Source organism: Chiloscyllium plagiosum, unplaced genomic scaffold, assembly GCF_037043375.1.
Source record: "Chiloscyllium plagiosum isolate Xiang-an unplaced genomic scaffold, Cpla_swu_hap1 HiC_scaffold_37, whole genome shotgun sequence".
NCBI classification, from domain to species: domain Eukaryota; kingdom Metazoa; phylum Chordata; class Chondrichthyes; order Orectolobiformes; family Hemiscylliidae; genus Chiloscyllium; species Chiloscyllium plagiosum.
Window position 1 is genome coordinate 26126347 of NW_028270175.1, and position 25652 is coordinate 26151998.

Below are 25652 nucleotides of genomic sequence, written 5' to 3' on the forward strand. Positions count from 1 at the left end.
AAGGAATTGTGGTCTGGAGGTACAGAAACCAATCTTACCACTTCTCGTGTTACCCTAGCAGCAGCTAACAGCATTGACCTTACATTGAACTGGTGAGCTTCCTGGTCTGTAAAACGGTGTATGCACATTCTCCCCATGTCTGCGTGGGTTCCTCCGGGTGCTCCGATTTCCTCCCATAGTCCAAAGATGTGCAGGTCAGGTGGATTGGCCATGCTAAATTGCCCATAGTGTTAGGTGCATTAGCCAGAGGGAAATTGGTCTGGGTGGGTTACTCTTCGGAGGGTTGGTGTGGACTTGTTGGGCCGAAGGGCCTGTTTCCACACTGTAGGGAATCTAATCTAATCACCCAGAGTTACAGGGTGGCAAGAGTTAACAAGGAAGTAACTATAGTGAACCGATTTCTAAATCAGGTATGTTTGCACTTTTGAGAGAAAACCACAACATCGGAATAACTTAGGTACAAATTAGTTTGAATCCAGTTCCTCTTCGGTCTGAAGAATAAGTAAATTAATCAGTTTTTAAAACTCTGCATTATAATAGTATTTAGGCAGTAACCCACTGAACTTATTATCCTAATTTCTACCAAGTTCCGATGCCAGTAGTTGCATGAGTTGCACTGATTGGCTGTTTTGAGAAGTGGGATGTTGGTTTGACTTCTGATTCTAAATATTACCTTGTCGAACGAAGTGGAAGGATAATGAGTAGCTGAATTGGGTGATGACCTGGGTGCGTACGAGATTGAAACATGGACCCGAAGTTTGAGAAGCCGTTACCTGCAGGTTAATGCAATTTAGGACCATTTAAAACCAGAGACTTCCAATAACATACTCTGACATTGGCTTATCTTTGAGACATCGGAATAATTTCACTGACTCTGGAAAAAACATAGCTGGATAGAAGGCAGCTTGACAATCACTGCTTTATCGGTGAACATTGATTGGATTTAAGGTTTTACTTACCAGGGATCAAGTTAGATAATGCAGGGTTAAATTCAGAATGGTTTCTATCCATTTTAAGAAGCCATCAGACTCTCTGTGCCCAGAAATTCCACCTTTCCACACCAGGTAATATTTTCAACCAGAGAAAGCAGTAATGAGATTAAATTGAAATACTACCTCTTCCTCCACTACATTGATGACTGCATTGGCACCACCTCGTGCTCCCGCGAGGAGGTTGAGCAATTCATCAACTTCACCAACACATTCCATCCTGACCTTAAATTTACCTGGACCATCTCTGACACCTCCCTCCCCTTCCTGGACCTCTCCATCTCCATTAGTGAGGACCGACTTGACACTGACATTTTTTACAAACCCACCGACTCCCACAGCTACCTGGATTACACCTCTTCCCACCCTATCTCTTGCAAAAAATGCCATCCCGTATTCCCAATTCCTCCGCCTCCGCCGTATCTGCTCCCAGGAGAACCAGTTCCACCATAGAACACACCAGATGCCTCCTTCTTTAGAGACCGCAATTTCCCTTCCCACGTGGTTAAAGATGCCCTCCAACGCATCTCGTCCACATCCCGCACCTCTGCCCTCAGACCCCACCCCTCCAACCGTAACAAGCCCCTGGTGCTCTCCTTCCACCCTACCAACCTTTGCATAAACCAAATCATCCACCGACATTTCCGCCACCTCCAAAAAGACCCCACCACCAGGGATATATTTCCCTCCCCACCCCTTTCCGCCTTCCGCAAAGACCGTTCCCTCCGTGACTACCTGATCAGGTCCACGCCCCCCTACGACCCACCCTCCCATCCTGGCACTTTCCCCTGCCACCGCAGGAACTGTAAAACCTGTGCCCACACCTCCTCCCTCACCTCTATCCAAGGCCCTAAAGGAGCCTTCCTATTCCATCAAAGTTTTACCTGCGCATCCACTAATATCATTTATTGTATCCGTTGCTCCCGATGAGGTCTCCTCTACATTGGGGAGACTGGGCGCCTCCTAGCAGAGCGCTTTAGGGAACATCTCCGAGACACCCGCACCAATCAACCAAACCACCCCATGGCCCAACATTTCAACTCCCCCTCCCACTCTGCCAAGGACATGGAGATCCTGGGCCTCCTTCACCGCCGCTCCCTCACCACCAACGCCTGGAGGAAGAATGCCTCATCTTCCGCCTCGGAACACTTCAACCCCAGGGCATAAATGTGGACTTCAACAGCTTCCTCATTTCCCCTTCCCCCACCTCATCCTAGTTTCAAACTTCCAGCCCGCACTGTCCCCTTAACCTGTCCGGACTTGTCCGACCTGCCTAGCTCCTTTTCCACCTATCCACTCCACCCTCTCCTCCCTGACCTATCACCTTCATCTCCTTCCCCACTGACCTATTGTACTCTATGCTACTCTCTCCCCACCCACACCCTCCTCTAGCTTATCTCTCCACGCTTCAGGCTCTCTGCCTTTATTCCTGATGAAGGGCTTTTGCCCGAAACGTCGATTTTGCTGCTCGTCGGATGCTGCCTGAATTGCTGTGCTCTTCCAGCACCACTGATCCAGAATCCAGTAATGAGATTAAAGTCAGTTCTCTTCGTGGAGATGTGACTGTTGACACCCTTTACTCTTGCAAATCTGCGGAAGGATTCCTATTTCAAACTAACTTGTATTTCTCTTTTAAAACGTTGAATGATGCACATTTGACATTCTTCTCTACAACGCTACTTCTGCTATCAAGTGCAGGTCAGCTTTTACAATCAAACTAATGCATGGCCCAAATAATAAATGACTACTGAAAATGTAATCCTTGCAATGAATCTAAATAGAAATATGTAAACTTACGATATAGGTAAACTATTATTGCTTTCAAAGTCAAGGAAAACTTTTCAATACATAGTCATCGAGTGTACCCAGGAATGAATGGCCATATAGAACTCAACATCAATGTTCGAGATGAAGGACTTTGAGTTCTCAGTTCTTTAAGATTAGGAGAAAATTAAAAGGAAAAGTAACGTTTCTAATTGTCTGTTTCTTTTTCTTGTAGAACTGGTATTTAAAGTTGTGTCGTAAATTCTTATTTTCAGTTTGGTAATTGTGACATAATCCTAATATGTTGTTTACCAGCTACGGAGGCATTCAAATCCTATCCTACAGCGTCTGCTGGTGGCTGCTAGGAGTCAGCACAGGCAGAGTAGATAAATACAGTACACTGAAAGAATGGGGCTGGGGGATATTGTCTCAATGTAACGGGACGTACTTCACAGCTGGATTATACCTTGTGATTTACAACATTCACATTTGAATAAGGATCAGAAACACTCCAAAATAAAAGCCTTTTTAGACATTTTCGGTGCATTTGCCAGATTTTTTATGGATGCAGTACTGTTTTATCTTCGAGTCTAAGATTTATGAATAACTGTATACAGGAGTGGACGTGTAAGGTGAATCTGGTAACTGATTAACAGAGCCCCAGTTTTTGAAACTTTCCAAAGATTTTGACGTTTTTATATACAGCGCCAACTTGTGGCTAGCCGATCATCTTGATTGGTTCTGTGTAGATCAATTTCCATTCCGCTCAAAAGGGCAATTAGGCCCATCCTTTGTCTGAGCGCTTTGAAAGATATACCCAATTAGTCCCACGCTGGAGCCCTGCAAATGCGTCCTTTCTAAGTATACATCCAACTGCCTACTGAAAGTTACAACAAAATTTACTTCCAACATCTTCTCAAGCTGTATGTCACAGATCATACTTTATTTTATAAACAGGCAAGTTATTTTGTTTTAAAAAAACAAAAGGATACCTATAGTCGAATCCAGAAACTCATATATCCTTGAATCCATAGCCGCCTTCCTGACTGGAATATAGTTCTCTGGATTCAGGTAGCCTTTTAGTATCACAAGTTTGCATCATGATTGGTAGGACTGATTTATGTGATATTTTGTCCCAACCTCACCCCCGAAGTTTTGAGCCAGATACTTCCCTGGTTCATTTCAGTTCGTCCAAAAGAGAGATTAGCTATAAAGACTCAAAAAATCAAAGCCTAACCTGACATGGAATTTCCCTCTGAATCATTGGGGAATCTCCAACTGTCAGTTTTAATTCTGCTCTGTATTCAATATTTGAATCATTAGTAACTGCACATTGAGTCAGAAGAAATCCCAATACCTCTACCCTTTGGGTAAAGCATCTAATGCCGATGCCCATTGGGCAGAGAACATATCCTGAAGCAAGTGATTAAATTCATTTGGATTCTAGATTGAAAAAGGGATTAGTTACTGTGGTACATAGGTCTAATGCCTGGAGAGGTCAGGTAGAAGATTATTGTTACACAACATATTTAAGATGATAATGTAATACTTTGGGGAAACCAATGTCTATAACATGAACTAAAACAATCGAGTTATTTCTTATAAGGAATTAGAGGAAAGGAAATGCATCCTGACACCATTACCCACAAAACACAACTGCTTCATTTCATGTACTATATATTTTTGGGATAGATCCAAATTGTTAAAATTATTTACAGAAAAAGAAGTGCCCATTCCAGCAGAAGAAAAACTTGACAAGTAGTGAGTGAAGAACCAAATATTCATAAGTTAATAATTGTCAATTTTTAAACAAATTCTATATACCATGTACAGAAGTCACTGCAACTGGAGCAGGTTGTTCTGCAGATATAGAAAAATACCCAAATATCTGTCCCTTGAAGAAACAGTTTGTGAATCACTTCTCTTTCCTTTTGCACCATTTACTTAAGATTCAGGTTTTGAAGATCAGCATTTCAGTTACCAGAGATGCAACCAGGGGAAGTCTGAAAATTCCTATGTCTTTCTTCGACTAGTTAGGAGACACACAGCAGAAACAGGCCATACTGAGATTGTTAATAAAAACAGAAAATGCTGGAGGGAACCTTTTCAATGAAGAGTTCTATCAGGTTCAACACTAACTTAATTTCTGTCTCCACAAATGCTGCCCGACCTTGAGTTGTTCCAGCATTATCTGTTTTTATTTCAGATCAGCAGCACTGCTTTCATCCAACTGAGATTATTTGGCTGGGACTAATTGATGAGAAAGGCCAACTAAGGCAAGATCATAAGGGAAATTTCCCTTGAGGCTTTAGTTCCTTAGAACAGGAATTTTAAAAGTGGGACCCAAAGCAGAGCCCATAACATTTCTCTGGTGTTTGTACTCATTTCTTGAGTAGACAGTAAATAGATATGGAGGATCTTTAAAGACTTGGGATCTCAAATTCCTGCACCATGATTTCCTTTGTTTGGGATTCAGCTGTGGTAAGTAACTGAGATGTCACATTTTTACCACTTCATCGTCAACTTTCAGGCCAAGGCATACTGCAGAGACACTGGGTAAATGACAGATTATTCTCTCTCACACAGATTTAATGATGCCAAGTGCTGGCAAAATGAGCGAATTTCAGTCAGTGTGAAAACTACAGCAACTGATAGCAACAGCTGGGGAATAAAAAATGGCAGTTCATCATGAGAGCAAGAAATGGAAATCATGTGGCTTGAGAAAAGTCTCCTTAAGGGACAGGCAGCCTCTACTGCAAGAAACACAAACTCTAATTCTGACTAAAACACAGTTTGAAACATACCATCAAAGTAATTGTTTCAGTTTCAGGGATTTAGAATTTGGTCGGGATGGATGGGTGATGGGAAGGCATTCTCCGAAGTCAATGAGTTTTCCTTCCACTATAGTGGTCAACAGGAAACTAATACTATGTGGTGTCAGCTTCCAGTTCCAGAAATGGCCCCAGTTACAAAAATCATGTTATCAAAATCCCAGCAAAACATCATTAAATTGCAAGTTTCAAACAGCACCAATTGTGTAACCGGATTGTGCTAACTCATCAAGAATAGTGTTTGTCTTTACTCCAATGAGTTCTGCCAATGGAACATTTACTTTGCAGAACATGGATCCAGTCGCTGAAAGGCTGTAGCAGCATTATGAACAACTCTGTTTCTGGGTTGTGCTTTTAAGAACTAATGACCAAAGATGATGCCCAAAACGTGCTCTCTGCATTTTCTTTATTTTTAAAATGGGCCATTATTTGGGCTGTCTCACAATATGGAAACACTTCTTGTCCTACATAGCACAAATGGTAGAGCCATTCAGTAAAGAAAAATAATGCACAATATGTGCAGAACAAAGGGACTTGGAGTTCTGGTGTGTGCTGAAATTCACTAGGAGTGACCACCTAGTAATGATCACAGTGCATTAGACTGATCCCATGTAGTGCATAATGCTGACTGTTGCTTCATAATTATGGATTCAAATCCCTGGGGTGCTGAAATTTCAAGTTTCCCCTCCAACACCAACCCTTGCTGGGCTGGGCCTAGTGCATTCAATATGAAGAAAAATCTCAAATCTTCAGTAACAGGGCAACTGAATAGCAAGTGCTGTCAGTTTCAATCTGCAATCATCCTCACTCCCTTGTTTTATCATAGTCCTGCAGCTGTGAATACACAATGTTGTTGCCCAGGTTAATTCTGCTTTTACAACTTGATTTGATTTGAGAAAAGCACAAAGCCTCTTTACATGTAGAAAGATAGCGGTTACAGAGTGAGTTTCGCAGCTTCCTGTTCTTTAGTGTCTTAGTCACAGATGCATTGTTGCATTCAGCATTGTTGATGTAACAGCAGTGCATTTATGTTACTGTCCTACATGTCTTGCACAGTGTACCTGGCCACCTCTATCACGCCCTCACTGTGAGGGATTCTGGCAACTCTCAACTTGAGTCTGTTCAGCAACAGTGGGTGGCAGATCCGTCCCATCCCGCGCTCGGAACAGGAGTTCTCCTGGTTGGATGACATGCTCAGTTTGCCAGTTGCCATTGCTATATTGCTGGTAAAAGTCTGTGTCAGCTTGGAACATGACCAGGGCTTGGGCTGTGTGAATGCGCACATGTTGTGCCAGGCTGTTGGCATCCAGGAACTTTTCCCCACAAGAATCACAGGCATATAGGATATGTGCATTTGGATCTAAGAAGAAAAAGCAGCCATTAGAGGTATCATTAACTTATAATACCAACATTAAATTAAAGTAGGTCCGACATCCAATGTGATCCCTTTATCCTGAATCCCTACACATTTACTGTTTAACCTCATTGTAAAATCAGAGGACCTCGCTCAGTTCTGTACCAAAGGAGTGCTCTACAGTCTTCCAGACAAAACACTAAATCAAGGTTCTGTCTCAGGCAGACCTGGCTAGAATGTCCCATGTTAGAAGAAGAGCAAGGGAACACCCTCTGGTTTCTGAACAATATATTTTCTTCAACTAGTAAAATGAATTATCCAGTCATTATTGCATTAGTGCCTACAGGAGCTTGCTAGGCACAAACTGACTGCTACATTTCCTACAAAAAAAAGCGATTACACTTTAAAAGTGCCTCAATTCCTGTAGAGCACTTGGGATGATCCAAGATAGTGAAAGATGACATATAAATGCAGTTTTAAATGGTGATTTTCCAAATTGATTATGCTAATATGGATTGGTTGAATTACAACAACAGGAAGCATTTCAGGCTCAGAGCTTCCTCAAAATGGACATCTTATATTGGAAACTCCTTAAATGAGCAGAATACATGGGGGAGTAGTGAGAAGTGAGCATAAAAGAGGATACAGAGCTTCCATAAGAGAACTTAGGAGTTGCAGCAGATGATATGAGAAACAGATATAGATACCTGGGGATAACAGTGGATGAAAACAGATATAGACTAGACAAAGTGTGAAGCACCAAAATATTAAGGAACCACAATGGAGAACACACAGAGACAGGTGAGAGAATTACTTGGTGGAACATGATCTGCAATATGGAAGTTTCAGCACCAAGGTCCCAGTAATAAACTGCATATCTCCTCTCCTAATTCTGGATCAGTGGTGCTGGAAGAGCACAGCAATTCAGGCAGCATCCGAGGACAGGCAAAATCGACGTTTCGGGCAAAAGCCCTTCATCAGGAATAAAGGCAGAGAGCCTGAAGCGTGGAGAGATAAGCTAGAGGAGGGTGGGGGTGGGGAGAGAGTAGCATAGAGTACAATAGGTCAGTGGGGGAGGAGATGAAGGTGATAGGTCAGGGAGGAGAGGGTGGAGTGAATAGGTGGAAAAGGAGCTGGGCAGGTCGGACAAGTCCGGACAGGTCAGGGGATCGAGTTGCTGGAGGTTAGAAGCTAGGATGAGGTGGGGGAAGGGGAAATGAGGAAACTGTTGAAATCCACATTGATGCCCTGGGGTTGAAGTGTTCCGAGGCGGAAGATGAGGCGTTCTTCCTCCAGGCGTCTGGTGGTGAGGGAGCGGCGGTGGAGGAGGCCCAGCACCTCCATATCCTCGGCAGAGTGGGAGGGGGAGTTGAAATGTTGAGCCACTGGGCGATTTGGTTGATTGGTGCGGGTGTCTCGGAGATGTTCCCTAAAGCGCTCTGCTAGGGGGCGCCCAGTCTCCCCAATCCTAATGGTCAGCGAGATCCTCACCTGCTTCCTGAACCTGCTCTACTGCCTTTGTAATCTCCGCTTTCAGGACCTCTGTCTCATCTGCGGTCACTGCTGTTGCCACAGGAACCACTACAAGGATATAAATCAGGAATCAAAACAAAGCTAACAGTTAACACTATGAATGCAGAGGCAATGGTATAACGTGATCTCATAAAGCTCAGTATTGACTAACAAACAAACCTCAGAAAATGCACAGCTGCAGCTAGAACATATGTCTGGTTGGGAACGTTCACACCCACATGACTCAACCATTCAGATCCACGTTCATTTTGTGGTGGTTCCGGATTTACTAACCATGTGAGGTATAGTCAAATAGCTCACTTCTTCATTGTAAATTTACAGTTTGGTTAGCAGTTCAAGTCACCCTAGTCACACTGATTTTGTTGCCTGCATTATTCAAAGGGACACTTATGCAAGTTTGTGCATATATTGAAGGTGTCAGCCGTGGGCTGGTTGGAAATACTCTCACCTTTGATCAGGCTGTGGATTTAAATTTCACTCCAGTGATGTGAGCAGAAAAATCTGGGCTAACACTCCACAGTAAAGTACTGGAGCAGTTCTGCACTGTTGGAGGTGCCATCTTTCAAATGTGGCATTCCAAGGTGGATGTGAAAGGTGCTGTGGTACTATTCCAACAAGAGCAGGGAAAGTCTCCTCTATGCCCTGGCCAATGTTTAACTGTCAATCAACATTACTGGTTATTACCTATTTACCTTTGTGGGAGCTTGGTAAACACAATGCAGCTGCCAGTATTTGCTACACTACAATGGTATGTACACTTCAACAATCAACTTGGTCTGTGATGCGCTTTGAAACATTCACTGGTCATGAATGGTGCTAGATAAATGAAAGTCTTCCTTTTTAAATGCTGTGCACACAACTGATAACCATAGTAACAGCAATGCTCACCAGTTAGCTGGGTCACTGCAGAAGCAGCCAGTGCCTCAGTTGCCAAGGTGACCACGGTGTCTGTTGTAACAGTGACAACATTCCTTTCTTCCTCATCATCCTCATCTTTAGTTTTGAGCTTTTTAAGGCTGGTCTTTCCCTGATGGACAGTTTTAACATGTGACCGCAGATTGTCAACACGATTGAAGCCTCGTCCACATGTATCACAGAGATAGGGCTTTTCACCTGTTACAGGAAGTGAAAACTTATTAGTACCAGGAAGTAACATTTAACAGATTCAGCAGGCTACAGATTATACCCAACAGAAGGGGTTCTTGTGGTATAGTGGTAGTGTCCCCTAGCTCTGGGTCAGAAGATACGTGTTCAAGTCCCACCTGCTCTGGACGTGTTTCATAACATACTTGAGTGGGTTGATTGAAATACCTACCTTCAGCAGCCATCAGATTGTAACCAACACTATTTGACCAGACCTCACATAATGTTTGACACAGTTGAACAACCCAAAGGATAAACCAGTAAAACTTACAGATGACACATATTAATCTAATTCATAATGTATACCTCAAAATAGTGCTCTGCTATGATCAATGTGTATACATTGCCAAGTATGACTTTCTTGTTTACTTTCTTGCTTTTTCCCTGTGAGCAGACTTTATAACCATCTACTGAAATGCCGCAGATTATATTTGACAAACCAGCCAGTTTCTGCATTATACCTGCTATATCTGTTCACAGTGTGATCTCCTCTGCACTGAGAGATGACACACAGATTGGATGACCACTTTGTGGAACACCTATCATGTATCCACAAAACTATCCCTGAACTTCCAGTTGCCTGTCACTTCAACACACCACCATGTTCCCTGGTCAATATTTTTGTATTGGGCCTACTGCAGTGTTCCAACAAAGCTCAGCACAAACTGAAAGGACAGCACCTCATCTTCCGCTTGGGGACACTGTATCCTTCTGGACTCAATATCAAGTTCAATAATTTTAGAGCCTGAACACCTTCTTCCATATTTCATCCTCACTAACACTCAACAAAGAAGCCCCCCAGGGGTGCATACTCGATCCCCTACTGTACTCACTGTATACCAATGACTGCGTTGCCAAATACCAGACTAATGCCATTTACAAGTTCACTGATGACACCACCATAGCCGGTCAAATCTCAGATGGCGATGAAACAAACTACAGACGGGAGGTGGAAGACCTGGGAAAATGATCCACTGAGAACAACCTAGCTCTCAATGCCGGCAAAACCAAGGAATTCATTATTGACTTTCTGTTCACGAGCTGGGAATTTGTGTTGCAGACGTTTCGTCCCCTGTTGCGGTGACATCCTCAGTGCTTGGGAGCCTCCTGTGAAGCGCTTCTGTGATCTTTCCTCCGGCATTTGTAGTGGTTTGAATCTGCCGCTTCCGGTTGTCAGTTCCAGCTGTCCATTGCAGTGGTCGGTATATTGGGTCCAGGCCAATGTGCTTATTGATTGAATCTGTGGATGAGTGCCATGCCTCTAGGAATTCCCTGGCTGTTCTCTGTTTGGCTTGTCCTATAATAGTAGTGTTGTCCCAATCGAATTCATGTTGCTTGTCATCTGCGTGTGTGGCTACTAAGGATAGCTGGTCGTATCGTTTCGTGGCTAGTTGGTGTTCATGGATGCGGATCGTTAGCTGTCTTCCTGTTTGTCCTATGTAGTGTTTTGTGCAGTCCTTGCATGGGATTTTGTACACTACAGAAGATTTGTAGCTCGGGTGCTCGTTGTTGTGGTTCTGTTCGCCGAGCTGGGAATTTGTGTTGCAGACGTTTCGTCCCCTGTCTAGGTGACATCCTCAGTGTTTGGGACCCTCCTGTGAAGCGCTTCTGTGATCTTTCCTCCGACATTTGTAATGGTTTGAATCTGTCGTGGGAGATTCAATGCGGCAGATTCAAACCACTACAAATGCCAAAGGAAAGATCACAGAAGCGCTTCACGGGAGGCTCCCAAGCACTGAGGATGTCACCTAGACAGGGGACGAAACATCTGCAACACAAATTCCCAGCTCGGCGAACAGAACCACAACAACGAGCACCCGAGCTACAAATCTTCTCACAAACATTATTGACTTTCAGTGGGGATGTTACTCATGCCTCCCTACATATTAACATCACAGAGGTGGAATGAGTGGAGAGTGTCAAGCTCCTGGGAGTAGTCATCAACAACATGATTTCTTGGACTCTTCATGTGGATACACTGGTTACAAAGGCCCAACAACGTCTCTTCTTCCTCAGGCAGCTGAGGGAATTTGGCGTGAATGCGAATACCCTTGCCAACTTTTATAGGTGCACCATTGAGAGCATTCTGTCTGGATATATCACCGCCTGGTATGGCAACTGTACCATTCAAGATCGGAGACAGTTACAGAGAGTGGTGAACTCAGCCCGGACAATCACAAAGGCCAATCACCCATCTATAGAATCCATCCACCAGGCCCGCTGTCAGGGAAAGCCGCCAGCATTCTTAAAGATCCATCCCACCCTGGCAATGCTTTTCTACAACCTCTACCATCGGGGAGAAGGTACAGAAGCCTGAACACCCACACCAGCCCGTTTCGAAACAGTCTTTACCCTACTGTTGTTAGAGTGAACTCACAAACTCTTAGCATTTGCCTATACCTGTGTTTTTGTTTTTGCGCTGTTTACCTATTATTTATTTATCTATGCTATTTAACTGTGTGATCTGCCTGTATTGCTCGCAAGACAAAGCTTTTCAATGTGCCTGTGTACACATGACAATAAATTCAATTCAATTCAATTCCATGTCCTTTTCCCACTCCCACACTCTTGGCCCTGTTGTGACATGGACTGCTTTCAGCAGAGCCAACCCATTTTCACCTACTCATGGTCCCCATTAGTAGCTTTACCTTCTCCTGAGCAGATTGTCATCCCTTTGTCAGCCCAACTGCTGTCTTCTCCCTCTCTTTCTCTATAGGCTCCATCTCTGCATATCCACTTACACCTTTTGCTCCCATTCTCTGTCTTCAGCAAATATACCATCTTCTCCCAGCTACTAACAGATCTGAAGAAGGGTCACTGGACTCGAAACGTTCAGTCTGTTTTCTCTCCACAGGTGCTCCCAGACCCAGTGAGTTCCTCCAGGTATTTCTGTCTCTACCCTAATGTATACCTGATACATTTAAAAATAGCCCTCAGATTAAACTCAACACACCAGGAACAGACTTCAAACTATGCAATAGTCAACCAAGCTCCAGGAGTATTCGATAGCCAGATTCCAGAAAATAAAGTTTTGCTGACTGTGGTAAGCAGAAATCAGTCCACAAACCACACACAGTCCAGAAATAAAGTAACATGCCCTGGGCCCAGCTACCTGAAATCATGAAACAAAGAGCTGAAAATGTGTTGCTGGAAAAGTGCAGCAGGTCAGGCAGCATCCAAGGAGCAGGAGAATCGACGTTTCGGGCATAAGCCCTTCTTCAGGCCTGAAGAAGGGCTTATGCCCGAAACGTCGATTCTCCTGTTCCTTGGATGCTACCTGACCTGCTGCGCTTTTCCAGCAACAAATTTTCAGCTCTGATCTCCAGCATCTGCAGTCCTCACTTTCTTCTCATGAAACAAAGAGTCAAGTTACAGATTAACAATTACATTTATTTATTGCCAATATCTCAATATCCTGAATGTACTGAATCAATCACAAACACAAGCCCTGAGGGACATGATAGTGTGACTGAGCAAGGCTGTGGCCCCTTTTCCTGAGGAAAACCATAAAACATTAGAGAACCAGTCATATTGCATCAATTGACAGCTTTCATGAAAACATTCTTTATTCCTCCCAATGTTGAAACTATTAATGCCTTGGCAGCTACCAGAACTCACTCTAATTGATCACTCTGAATGTGCTTCGAGTGCAATTCATTAATTAGTTTTGAAAGTAAAATGTAGGATCCTTGACAGCAATCTTTGACATAAGCATGTAACTTCCATGAATGACCTCAACGGTTCAAAGCTGCCAGTTGTGAGCACAAACTGGTGAAGGTTAGCGGGAGCTGATGTTACTCACCAGTGTGGATGATGACATGTTTGGCCAGGTCACCAGCATTGACAAACGCCTTGTTACAGATGTGACACTGATGTGGCCGTATGTTGTCATGGTGCCGAATGTGATTGGCTAGCTGACTGGATTGGGTAAACCTGAGGTGAGAGAAAGGTGTAATGAACATCATTCAACAAAAGGATGGGTCATCCTGCATAAATCCCACAGTTTACCTCAATATAACCTCTCGCCCTGAACCAGGATGCCTCAGTGTAAACCCTCTGTGAAGAACAGATCATCACCCAGTCCTTGGCTCATCTGATATCTTTTTGTTTTCAAATTTCACAAGTATAATTCAGACAGATAATTCCACATAATTCTGATCTCTATCACTGACCTTTTACCACAGCGATCGCAGACGTATGGTTTCTCCCCTGTGTGTTGCCTGATATGAGCTATTAGAGAGCTCGCCTGAGTGAAGCTTTTCCCACATATGATGCAGATACAAGGCTTCTCACCTGCAAAAGATCTCGATTAATGCAGCCAAGAAATCATAGCAGGAGGTCACTGGGTGAAAACTTGGATGTATATTTTATTCAATATCTGTGCAGGAACAATCAGCAACTCCCTCACTGCCCCACTTTTAGGATTTCTTCTACTTCTCAGTCCACTCCAAACCATCAATTTTCTACCTTCCACTCCAGGAAGCACAGTCTCTCCCCAAGTGGCAATCCTTCACAAATGAGCTGAGACTGTGAGCTGACAATGGGTTCTCTTGTGAGGATAGATTGGTCAGGCTCGACTTATTTCCACCAAAATTTAGAAGAGTAAGGGTGATTTCATTGAAGTGAAAAAGACTGGGGCAGTGTCGGTGTCCCTGCCTCTGGATCAGAAGGTCAGGGTTCACCTGGTCTGAAGGTATGCCATGGCATGTTTGAACTGGTGGATTAAAATAACTACAAGGTCCTGAATATTTTTGACAAGGTGACTGTGGAAAGGGTGGGTCACCTTCTGGGTAAGTACAGAACTAGAGGTTGCCCTTTTTGAACATTTGTTAGGATTTTCTTTTCTCAGAGGGTTGTGTGGTTTTGCAACTCTGTCTCAGAAGGTAAAGGAGATGGGGTAATTGAATATTTTTAAGACAGAGGTGGATAGAGTGCAAGGTAGATGGGAATGTTGAATTGGAAACAAGCAGATCAGTCATGACCTTATTAAATGGTGAAGCAGACTTAAGGGGCTGTAGGGTATATTTCTGCTCCTAATTCAATTGTTCGTATGAATGCCTGGAGATACAGGAAACATGGATGGCATCCAAACCAATCCTGACCTCGTCCTTGCAATGTTCAAGCTGGTACTTTCTGGTGTGTATTTGATGATAAATGATCACAGCAAGAGGTATGGCTGACTTACTGAGACACTGAGTCCATTGTAGTGTGCGAAACATCACTCCAGTCGACTCCGGGGATTGAACTTGGGACCTGTACAGATCTGGGCGCAGCCATGTGTGTGCTGTCTCTAATTACTGTGCAAACACACCAGAATTGCTGAACTATTACTGTGGTTTAGGGTGGGGTGGGAAACAGTTTAAAAGAAAACAATTGTAAAGAATCCCCAGCTGGCAAATGTAGATGCAGAGCTGGCTACACAGGTCACGGGAAAAACAGATACAGAGACCTGACATAACCACAAAGGAACGTTCCCTGGGGCCCCAGGGAACAGCAGCTCAGCCAGCCTTGAGTATGACTACAGCTGCGCTCTAACAGGCATTGCAGCTCCAGACACAGCCCAAATGATGATGTTATGATGTTGTTACTTTGACAATTAACCACCAGCTTTTGAGGCCTCGGTATGAGGCAGCATCAGACAATACAATTCCATCTTGATTCTGAACTTATTTTGATCTTTTTCAGAGGTGCGGGGTTCTTGCTGACTTTGTGACTGTTTTTGAATACCAATGCTCTTCACGGGCAGATATTTCAGGTTGTTACCTGTGTGAATGCGCACATGACGCTGTAATGCTCCAGGATCAGAAAACGCTCGCTGGCAATGTGGGCAGACGTATGGTTTCTCCCCACTGTGGATCCTCAAGTGGCGTTTAAGGTTTCCTGTAAAGTAGATCTGTTGGGGTTAGTGCCGAGACTTTAATAAACTGGAACGGTCTGCAAAACAAAGAGGGTCCAGCCCCAGGAAAGGAACAGTACAGCCCAAAGCTCCAGAAACTGGAGAAAGAAGAGGAAGATCCACAAATAGCTGGACCAGCCATTTAAATACTCTGGCTACAAGAACAGGACAGAGACTAGGAAGTCTGTAGTGAGTAATTAACCTCCTGACTCCCCAGTGCCTGTCCACAATCTACAAGCCACAAGTCAGGAGTATAATGGAATACACAGCATTTGCCAAGGCTAGTGTAGCTCCAACAAGACTGAAGAAGCTTGACACCATCCAGGACAAGGCAGCCCGCTTAGCTGACAACCATCCATCATCTTCAACATCCATTCCCTCCAGCACTTATGCTCAGTTGCAGTAATGTGTACAAGATTCACCACAGTAACTCACCAACTCTCCTCTGACATCACCTTTCAAACCCACAACCTCTACCATTCAGAAGGACAAGAGCAGCAGTTGCATGGTCTGGCCACCCTCCAGATGCAAGTTCCCCTCCAAGCAATGCACCATCCTGACTTGGAAATATATTGTTCCTTCAGTGTCACTGAAGCAAAGTCCTGCAACTCCCTTCTTAGTAGCAACATGGGTCTACCAAGAGCCAAGGACCACTGTAGTTCAAATAGGTTAGTTCACCATTACCTTCTCCTGGTCAATTAGAGATGGGCTATAAATGCAGGCCCAGCCAGCAAAGCCCAGATCTCATGAATAAATAAAATGAAATATAATCTGTTTTAGGATGTAGTTTGGGGGGAATAAATATTGACCAGGGTATCAGAGAGATTGCACCTGATCCTCATTGGATAAGGCCAAGCATGTCCTTAGACTTTGGCTTAAAATCTAATGAGAAAATGAAAAATGACACCATGCTCAGCGCTGGAGTATCAACCAGGAACATATGTCCAAGTTTCTCAAGTGAGGTTTGAAACTTTAGCCTTTGATTCAAGAATAGAGAATGCTACCCAGTAAACAGAAATTTCAGCCAATTTTCCATTCTCCAACCCAGGAAAATGAAAGTCAATTTGCAACCTTCTCATTCAGGTTGATGTCACCTAACTCCAGGCATGGAGCCAGCATCTTTCTCGATCACCTGACTACCTACTGATACAACTGACTGAGTCATTGGCGAGTGCCAGTGGTTTTCTTACATATTTCACAAGGTCAGTGTCACATTTCATTGAAGTGTATAGGCCTGGGGCAGTGGCAGTGAGTCACAGCGAGTCCAGCTCTCACCTGAAGTGGTGAACTGCTTCCCACATTCCCTGCACTTGAGGGGTCCATCCACAATGTGAATCTTCAGGTGGGCTTTTAAGTTCCCCAGCTGTAAAACAGATAAAGTGACAATAAACTGCACCAGCAGCCAATGCTGTGTGTAGATTTTGCAATATGAATTAGCAATCAGGATCCAAACAAGCAGCATAAAAATGTGACCAATTACAACTCCTGTTCCGAAGCCTTCTTACTCTCCAGAACAATGGAGGTCCTTGTTGGCAAAGTGTGCCAAGTCTGAAGTAGTCCTGGATCCCAGTCATGAGGTAAGTTCTGACTTCGATTGTGGGTTCCAGGTAGGGCAAAATGCATTCTCCTGAAGAGAAATGACCAAAGCCAAATAGCAGTCAGTCAGAATCTTGATACATTGTGAAGAGAGACTGAAAGAGCAGGCAAAAAAAGAAAAAAAAATGAACTTGAGAGATAGGAGGGAAGGGCTTTGGGCAAAGTAGCTGCTGGTCAAGACCAAGTCATTTGTTTCCATCTATGACTAACAGCCCCACATTAGGGACCTTTATCCACATCATAACACAGTTGGGAACGTGGACAACAGGCCAGAACTACAGTGTTGCACCCAGTCTTGGTTACCACAGGAAGGATATGAAGATCCTTCATAGGTTGCAGAAGAAATTATAGAATGGTTCTGGGAAAAGGATTTTAGCTAGAAGGTTAGCTGGAAGAAACTGGGATTGTTCATGGAATAAAGGGAATTGAGGGGAGATTTGATAGAGGAGTGTAATATTATAACAGTTCTGTTTAAAGAAGACAAGTAAAGTTGTTGCTATTTGTGGGTAGTACAAGGACTAGGGGACCCAGAATTAATATTTTGAACTGAAGTTATGGATGTGTTATGAGGAAGAACCTTTTGTAATGCTGTAAGTGATAATGAACTGGAAGTTCATTACCACAAGTGTAGTGGAAGAGGAGATGATTAATGATTTCAAAAGGAAATTGGACGGGTAACTGAACTTGTCGGGCAACAGGAAGGGAATGGGACTGACTGGATACTCCACAGAAATCTGGCATTGGACTTGATGGGCTGTTATAATCAGAACTGATGATTAATATTCTCACACATATATGAACCCAGAATAAAACCTGACTTGATAGATCATGTTTTTTTCCCAAACATCTTGTTACCGTAGTGTTTAGTCATTGCAATGTATTCACGTGAGGTTGAAGATGTTCTTTAACAACAGAACATACGTTTATTATGCAAAAGAAACAAAAAGGTTCTCTATTTATACAAGACAGATAGTAAGATCTTGACACAAACAGTAAAACAAAGTTTCAATGTATTTGCCAACACTGTCCTTTTACAGATACTGAAAAAAAAAATCAGTCTTATCTCAACTCTTTAATTTCTTACTTTCCCGATTCTTCCCAGTTTCTTTTTCCTTGGATTCCTAAGACAGGTCTACAATTCGTTTCCAAGTCTGTTGGCATGGACCTCTCTCAACTCAGATGAGCTATACCTCCTTTCCATTCAGATAGCCTGAAAACTTTTATAACACTCTCACAACCTGTTTGCTGCACTGCTGAAAAAAAAACACTTCTGCCAGGCTGACTGGTTCCCCTGAACTGAAACAATAGTTCCCTTGTTTGAACCCTTTGTTTTGAAGTCCAAACAAAACTAGTAGCTCTGATCATTTTTTTCTGTCTGTGTTATACTCAGCAGTATAAACATTTCATCCATTAACACCACAGGTATCTTTCCAAACATGTGAGTGGATAACATGCCTCTAGAATATGGTGTATTTATATCATTGTTCCAAATAACTTTATGATCCTTTTAAAAACTACCTTTGCAGAACTAACTAAAACCTATTTGCCTCTATTTTAAAATTGAAACTAAAATAGTTATTATGGTGTAGAATTATTATTATTCGCACTTTATCCCAGTGTGAATAATCTCCTGTGCCACAATGGCTCCATAACACCAGAGAGATACACAATGTTGTTCCTTTGCTAGATACTCAGAGGCATATTTTAAATGATGGTAGCCACTTCCCTTCCTTTACAGAACCTGCTTCAAAGCACCGCAGGTGAATGCGGGTTTGAAGAAACCATACTATCATTTTTAGTTCAGCTTTGCTGCATCAGGAGATGACAGATCCTTGTGGCGGTAACTGAGCCACCTATGTGAGCATTCAAACTGAGGAATTGGCATCTGCCATGTACATTCGAGAATCCAAATTATTTTTTGGTAAAGAAATCCTTTCTTGCTGTTGATATGCTTTACGGCATTCTCTAGGTGCCATGTTATAGCTTCATGACTTGATACAAGAGAAATTACCTGTTTGCTTAGAATACAGCTTGGTCTGCAGAGACAGATAGATTGAGTTCACTGATCTTAGCCAGTGCAACAGTAGATGCATTACAATTGACCCTGGATTGAAGGGGGAGTAAGCATAGTAAATATCAAACAAGAATCAGCCATTGCCGCTGGCTCTTGTTGAAAGACATGTTGGTGCATATAGATCAGACAACAACAGAATCGCCTGGCTCCTGTCAACAGCTTGTTAGCACTCTTTTGAGTAGATTTCTGTACTGGACAGTATGACAGGGACAGGATCTCAACAAAGATCCCACACCAGCTGAGAGATGGAGGAAGGAGGAGTCATACCTGATTAAAACGTTTCTCACAGTGCGGACACTTGTGAACCTTGTCAGCATCATGCATTTCCAGATGCCTCATTTTAGCAGTGGGATCAGAGAATGACCTCTCGCAGTAATCACATTGGTAAGGCTTCTCACCACTGTGAACCAGCTGGTGGCGTTTCAGGTTGCCAGAGGTGGTGAATGTTTTCCTGCAGTCATCACACGTGTACTTAGCCTCGCCCGTGTGTCGCTTCTTATGCAAATTCAGCAAACTGATGAGCCGGTAGCTTTTCCCACATTCTTCACAGGAATGAGGTTTGACAGGACTGTGGGAAAAGCAAATACTGTTAGCACTTTACTCCAGTCAAAAGTTCTTGTCTTCTTAGGGAACTGTATTTAATAATGAACAAGTTCACCATTGTCACTGGAGTTTGATCTGTGACATGATGCAAATATGCTACGATGAAAAAATTGCACCTTAATTTATTCCTTCAAGAGAGCAGGGGATTGGTGTGGGTGAGTGAAAGACAGTGACTGTAGGTGGTTGAGAGAGTGAATGATTGGGGCAGGTGGCTGACTGAAGTTTTCAAAATGTTAAGGGAATAAATAGGTTAAATAGAAAGAATGTCCCTTGATTGGGGAGTAAAGGACGAGTGTGAAAAGCTGAAAATTAAGAATCAGATCTTTCAGGAGTGAAATTAGGAACTTTTACACAAAAACAGAACTGGTCAAGATATAGTTCTGTTGAAGGGTCACTGGACCAGTAATGGTGGCTCTGCTTTCTTTCCACAGATGCTTCCAGACTTGCTGAGTTTCTCCAACAATTTCTGTTTTCACTTCAAATTTCCAGCATCCACTGTTCTTGGTTTTATTATTATGATGGACTGTTAGGTTGGAAATTAACCATGACCTCATTGAATGACAATCAGATCTGAGGAGCTAAATAGTCTCTTCCTGCTCTCATGAACCAACAAATGGCTAAGTTAGTACTGCTCAGGGATCATTCCTGTTGATTGTGAGCCTCAGTAACTCTCCCATACCTGTGTGTTTTCTCATGTGCTTTGCAGGCTGCAGGGTCAGAGAATGCTTTGTTACACTCCCTGCAGGAGAATGGCTTCTCTCCTGTGTGGATGCGGACATGCCGCTTATAGTTTCCCGTGTGTGTGAACTCTTTCCCACAGTCCTAAAATAAAGAAGGAATAGATCAGTTGCTAGAAGTTTAGATGAGGAAGAGGTAACTTGATTGAAACATAAACGATTCTGAGGTTCATGTGGAAAGGGTGTTTCCTCTATTGGGAGAATCTGGAACTAAGGGTTGCTGTTTAAAAATAAGTAGTCACTCATTTAAGGTAATGATGGGAAGTTTTTTTTTCTCTCATGGAGGTTTGAGAGACTTTGGAACTCTCTTCCTGAAAAGGCAGTTGAAACATAGTCATGAATATTTTTAAGGTAGAGGTCAATAGTTTCTTGATAAGCAAAGCTATGATCTTATTGATTGACAGAAAAGACTCATAGGACTGAGTGGCATACTTCTGCTCCTAATGCATCACCTTGAATGTTTTAATAACGAGAGCCATGGTAGGGGGCAGAGGATGTGACTATGGCCACTTTGTAGATATGTACATGTTAGGTAAGCTCACGAACAGCTTTGACTCTGAGCTCATCTTGGCAAAAGGAGTGCCACTTGCTAGGGGCAAGTGATCACTTATTTGAGATGCAGTAAAATAACTGTCTGACAGGATTGTGAATAGCAAGTTAAGTGTCCAGAATAATATGGGAGTCTTGTTGCTAGTTCAGGTACAGCATATGCATTAACTAACTGTTTTGTCACCACCACCACCACCTCTTTCTTTGTTACCATGAGAAATTACTTGATGCTGAATCTTACTGCTCACAATCCTATCATAGACACTTACTTTCCTGTATCTCAAACAAGTGTTTGTTTCCTGTATGGTTAGCCCCTGGGCAAGTGGCATTCCTTTGACCAAGATGTACATTGTAGTCGATGCTGTTCATGCGCAAGATCCCAAACTAGTGCAAATCAGTTTGTTGCAGAGAACCATTACCTTGCATTTGTGTGTTATTGAGCCATAAGGACGGGACTCAGTCCGGTCAATGTATGGTCCAAAGCGGCGACGTCTGGTGTCATGAGCACCATCCTGATCATCCAAAGTTGCATCTGACTCTGAGGCTGCGTCTAACTTTTCACTGAATTCAGAATGTCCCCCACTGTCTCCATGACCGTGTGTCATTGCATCCCCATTCTCTTTTATCTCAGTGTCTTCATCTTGTTCCACTTTATCTGACTCACTCAATTCATCTTCTGCTGTCTCTGAGGAAAGGAACAAATCAGGAGGCCCATTATTCCAAATAAGGTAGCCTTAACCAGCAACCAATATATTTCAAACTGATTGGTTATAAGCTGCCCTGATACTTAACGTCCTCAACTCAGACTCAGTGAACCACACAGTCACAGGTTCCATCACTGGTCTGTGCTGAGTTAGCTGATCTCAGCTGGGACAGTAATAAATGTCACCATTGGCCTCTATTCCTTGGAGCAGGGATAAGAAGAATTAGATGTGGTTCTCAGATCTAATCTCCCTTCAGCATCTTGAGTTAGAAAGTGCATTCATTTATATCCTTGTATCCTAACGTCTCTTGGGAACCAATCAAACATGTGCAGGGAAACCTCTTGTTGATTACTATATACCGCCAATCCCTTCCTCAGTCGATGAATCAGAAGTCCTCCATGTGAAGACCACTTAGAGGATGCATGGAGAATGGCAAGAGCAGAGACTTCCATCTGAGGCAGGGATTTCCACGTGCATCATTAGAAGTGCCTGAATAGCACCACTAATGTCCAGAAGTGTATAGGCAAGGTGGATTAGCCAGGAGAAATGCAGGGTTACAGGGTTGGGGGGGGGGGGGGGTGGATGGGTCTGAGTGAGATGCTCTTCAGAGGGTCAATGTGGACTCAATGGGCTGAAAGGCCTGCTTCCACACTGTCGGGATTCTATGATTCTATAAAATAGCTGCTATACTGATTCTATGGCAGGTTGGGAGGGAACCAACAATGAAAACGTACCTGACCTCATCCTCACGAATTTAACTGTTGCAGATACATCCGTCCATCACAGTATCGGTAGAAGTGACCACTATACAAACTTCATTAAGACAAAGTCTTGCCTTCACACTGAGAAGATCCTCATTATGTTGTGTGGCACACCCACAATGCTAATTGGGATAAATTTTGAACAGATCTAGCAAATCATTGCTGTGTATCCATGAGGTATTGAGAACCATGAACAGCAGCAGATTTGTTACAATCTGTAACCTTATTGCCTGGTATATCCTGCACTCTACCATTGCCACCAATCTATTGGATCAGCTCTAGTCCAATGAAGAGTGCAGGATGGCATGCCAGGCATAGCACCAAGCCCTGATAAAATTCTGGTGAAAATATTGAAGACTTGAGCTCCAAAACTAGCAGCACCCCAGCCAAGCTATTCAAGTTACAACACTGCCAGCTATCTAGCAATGTGGGAAATTTGCCTAGGTATGTTTTGTGCACAAAAAACTGGACAAATTCAAGTTACCACAGTATTATTTATTCTCAATCATCAAGCAGCACTTATTCAACAATAATCTGCTCACTGGTGCTCAATTTGGGTTCCACTAGGCCCACTCAGTTTCTGACCTTGTTACAGCCTTGGTCCAAAATGAACAAAGGAGATGAACTTCAGAGGGAATGTGAGAAGAGCTGCCCTTGACATTAAGGCTGCATTTGACAAAGTTGGCATCAAAAGACCTGAGTAAAACTAGGGGCAATGGAATCGGGGAAAACACTCAAATGGATGGAGTCATATCTATCACATAACTCATCTCCAGGACATTACTGTACAAGTTCTTCAAGGTGGAGACCTAGGCACAGCCATCTTCAGCTACTTCATCATTGACCTTATGATGAAGGGAGGTCAGAAATGGGGGTGTTTACTGATGATCGCATAACGTTCAGCACAATTCATGACTTCTCAGATACTGAAACAGTCTATGTCCAAATGCAGCAAGATCTTGGTAATGTTCGGGCTTGGTCTGATAAGTGGCAAGTAACATTTGCATCACACTAGTGCCAGGTATTGACCACCTCCAATAAAAGAAAACTTAAACATCGCCCCTTGACATTCAATGGCATTACTATGGCTGAATCCCTCACTACCAACATCCTGGGTATATCATTGACCGGAAACAGAACTGAACCATGCCATATAAACACTGTAGCTGCAAGAGTAGATTAGACGTTGGGAATGTTATGTTGAGTAACTTATCTCCTGACTCCTCAATTCCTGTCCAACATCTACAAAGACACAGGTCAGGAGCATCTATTACCTTCAACATTCGCTCCTTACACCACTGATGGACAGAGACAGCAATGTGTACCATGTTCAAAATGCACTGCAACAACTCACCTAGGCTCCTGAGACAGCACGTTCCAAACCCACGACTTCTACCATGTAGAAGAACAAGGGCATGACAACACCTATTACCCACCGGCAATGTTCTCTTTAAGATGCACAGCTATGCTTGCAACTGGTGTATGGTTGTATTTATTTCAGTTTAGACGCAGCTACCATGCATGGATCTCGAAGGTTCACGCAGTTTCAGGAGATCTTAGATGGAACACAGTCTGGAAGTTCCCCTCCAAGTCATTCACCATCCAAATTTGGAAACATACTTCCATTCCTTCACTGTTGCTGGATCAAAATTCTGAATTCTTTCCATAATGGCACTTAGGACTATACATACACCACATGGACTACAGCATTTCAAGAAGGCAGCTCAGCACAGACTTCTCCCAGACAGTTATGGATTGGCAATAAATGCTGGCTCAGCCACATACTATGGATAAGTAATGGAAAAAAAGGAGAGAACCAGGCTTTAATGTCCCCCATATTTAGATTTCATACCAACATTCACTGTTTTGACTTTTATCTAATAATGGCCAGTTATATAAGGTACCTTAGAAAAGCCAACATGTGTGGAACTGTAGGAAGGAAGGAGAAGGAATGAATTTCCTTCAAGAGAGAAAGGAGCATTGCTTGGGGACAAAAAAAAGTAAAGCTGATATCTCTTACATGCACTGGCTCATTGTTCATCACCCACTCTCTCATTAAAAACAGAAATGTATTCATGGCAGATAGTTAGGGAAGCATGGTGGCTATTAAATACTTAATTGATTGATACTGTGCTAATACAGAGAACCAATGAGCCTGAGCTTAAATTTATTTCTTTTACCTGATTACCACAAACCAGTGATAGCTACCAGACAGAAGAGCACATGTAAAAATGATTAAATTATAGCATGCCCATCTGAAAAGGTTACACCCAAACATTGGGATTATTGACTAAAGACTATACCTTCATCAGGATTTTCTGAAATACTGGCATCTTTGGTGTCACTCGAAGTGCTTTTCCTGGCAGGAAGGTGCCGACGTTTACCATATATCTTCGAGACAGCATCTTTCACTGTGTCGCCTGTTGGGAAATACAACCAGAGCTAAGTCACAGAGATGATGGTCACCACATGCAGAGACACACTCGTAAAGTTAATAAGTCAGCTGGCAGTGTGGATGGCAGGAACTAAAGAGATCATCAGTGTGACTGGCAGACAGAAGGCACGGAATGCAGCATTAATGCACTACATCAGATGAGCCCAACCGCTTTAAGTGCAACCCAGGATTTACTCTTAAGAAAATGTAGAATAAAGTCTATTTTTAGTACAATAGAAGTCTAATTCAAATGTATACAATTATTCATTTTGTCCTCGATTTAGGAAGTCTCAATATGACACCTGTGACTACACATTATCAGCCGGTATCTTTAAGTCTGTGTTGTAGTTTAGGACTGCTAGTCATTATACAGTACATCAAATGCCTATCTGTGATGTGGATTATGCTTAATTATCTTTGTTTGGGAGAATACGGTCTCATTCTGTGGAGAAAGTGAGGTCTGCAGATGCTGGAGATCAGAGATGGAAATGTGTTACTGGAAAAGCGCAGCAGGTCAGGCAGCATCTAGGGAACAGGAGAATCGACGTTTCGGGCATTAGCCCTTCCTGAAGAAGGGCTAATGCCCGAAATGTCGATTCTCCTGTTCCCTAGATGCTGCCTGACCTGCTGCGCTTTTCCAGCAACACATTTCCATCTCATTCTGTGGAGCCAAAGCAAGCTTTC

The 25652-nt window shown here is 43.1% G+C and overlaps 1 protein-coding gene across 2 annotated transcripts in view; it reads right to left on the reverse strand.

Moving 5' to 3' along the window:
* Positions 1–4194: 4194 nt before the first annotated feature.
* The window catches only part of zbtb17 (zinc finger and BTB domain containing 17), a 35486-nt gene continuing 14028 nt past the window's right edge, over positions 4195–25652 (reverse strand). For both annotated transcript variants that reach the window (XM_043675709.2, XM_087980514.1), the window contains exons 5-15: positions 24838–24954; positions 21489–21754; positions 20463–20605; positions 19448–19748; positions 16786–16873; positions 15378–15494; positions 13787–13907; positions 13417–13547; positions 9360–9584; positions 8430–8519; positions 4195–6944 (exon numbers count right to left, since the gene is read on the reverse strand). In XM_043675709.2, the coding sequence (XP_043531644.1) occupies positions 6667–6944; positions 8430–8519; positions 9360–9584; positions 13417–13547; positions 13787–13907; positions 15378–15494; positions 16786–16873; positions 19448–19748; positions 20463–20605; positions 21489–21754; positions 24838–24954 (1877 nt within the window). In that variant the 3' untranslated portion in view covers positions 4195–6666. The remainder of the gene's footprint in view (positions 6945–8429; positions 8520–9359; positions 9585–13416; positions 13548–13786; positions 13908–15377; positions 15495–16785; positions 16874–19447; positions 19749–20462; positions 20606–21488; positions 21755–24837; positions 24955–25652) is intronic.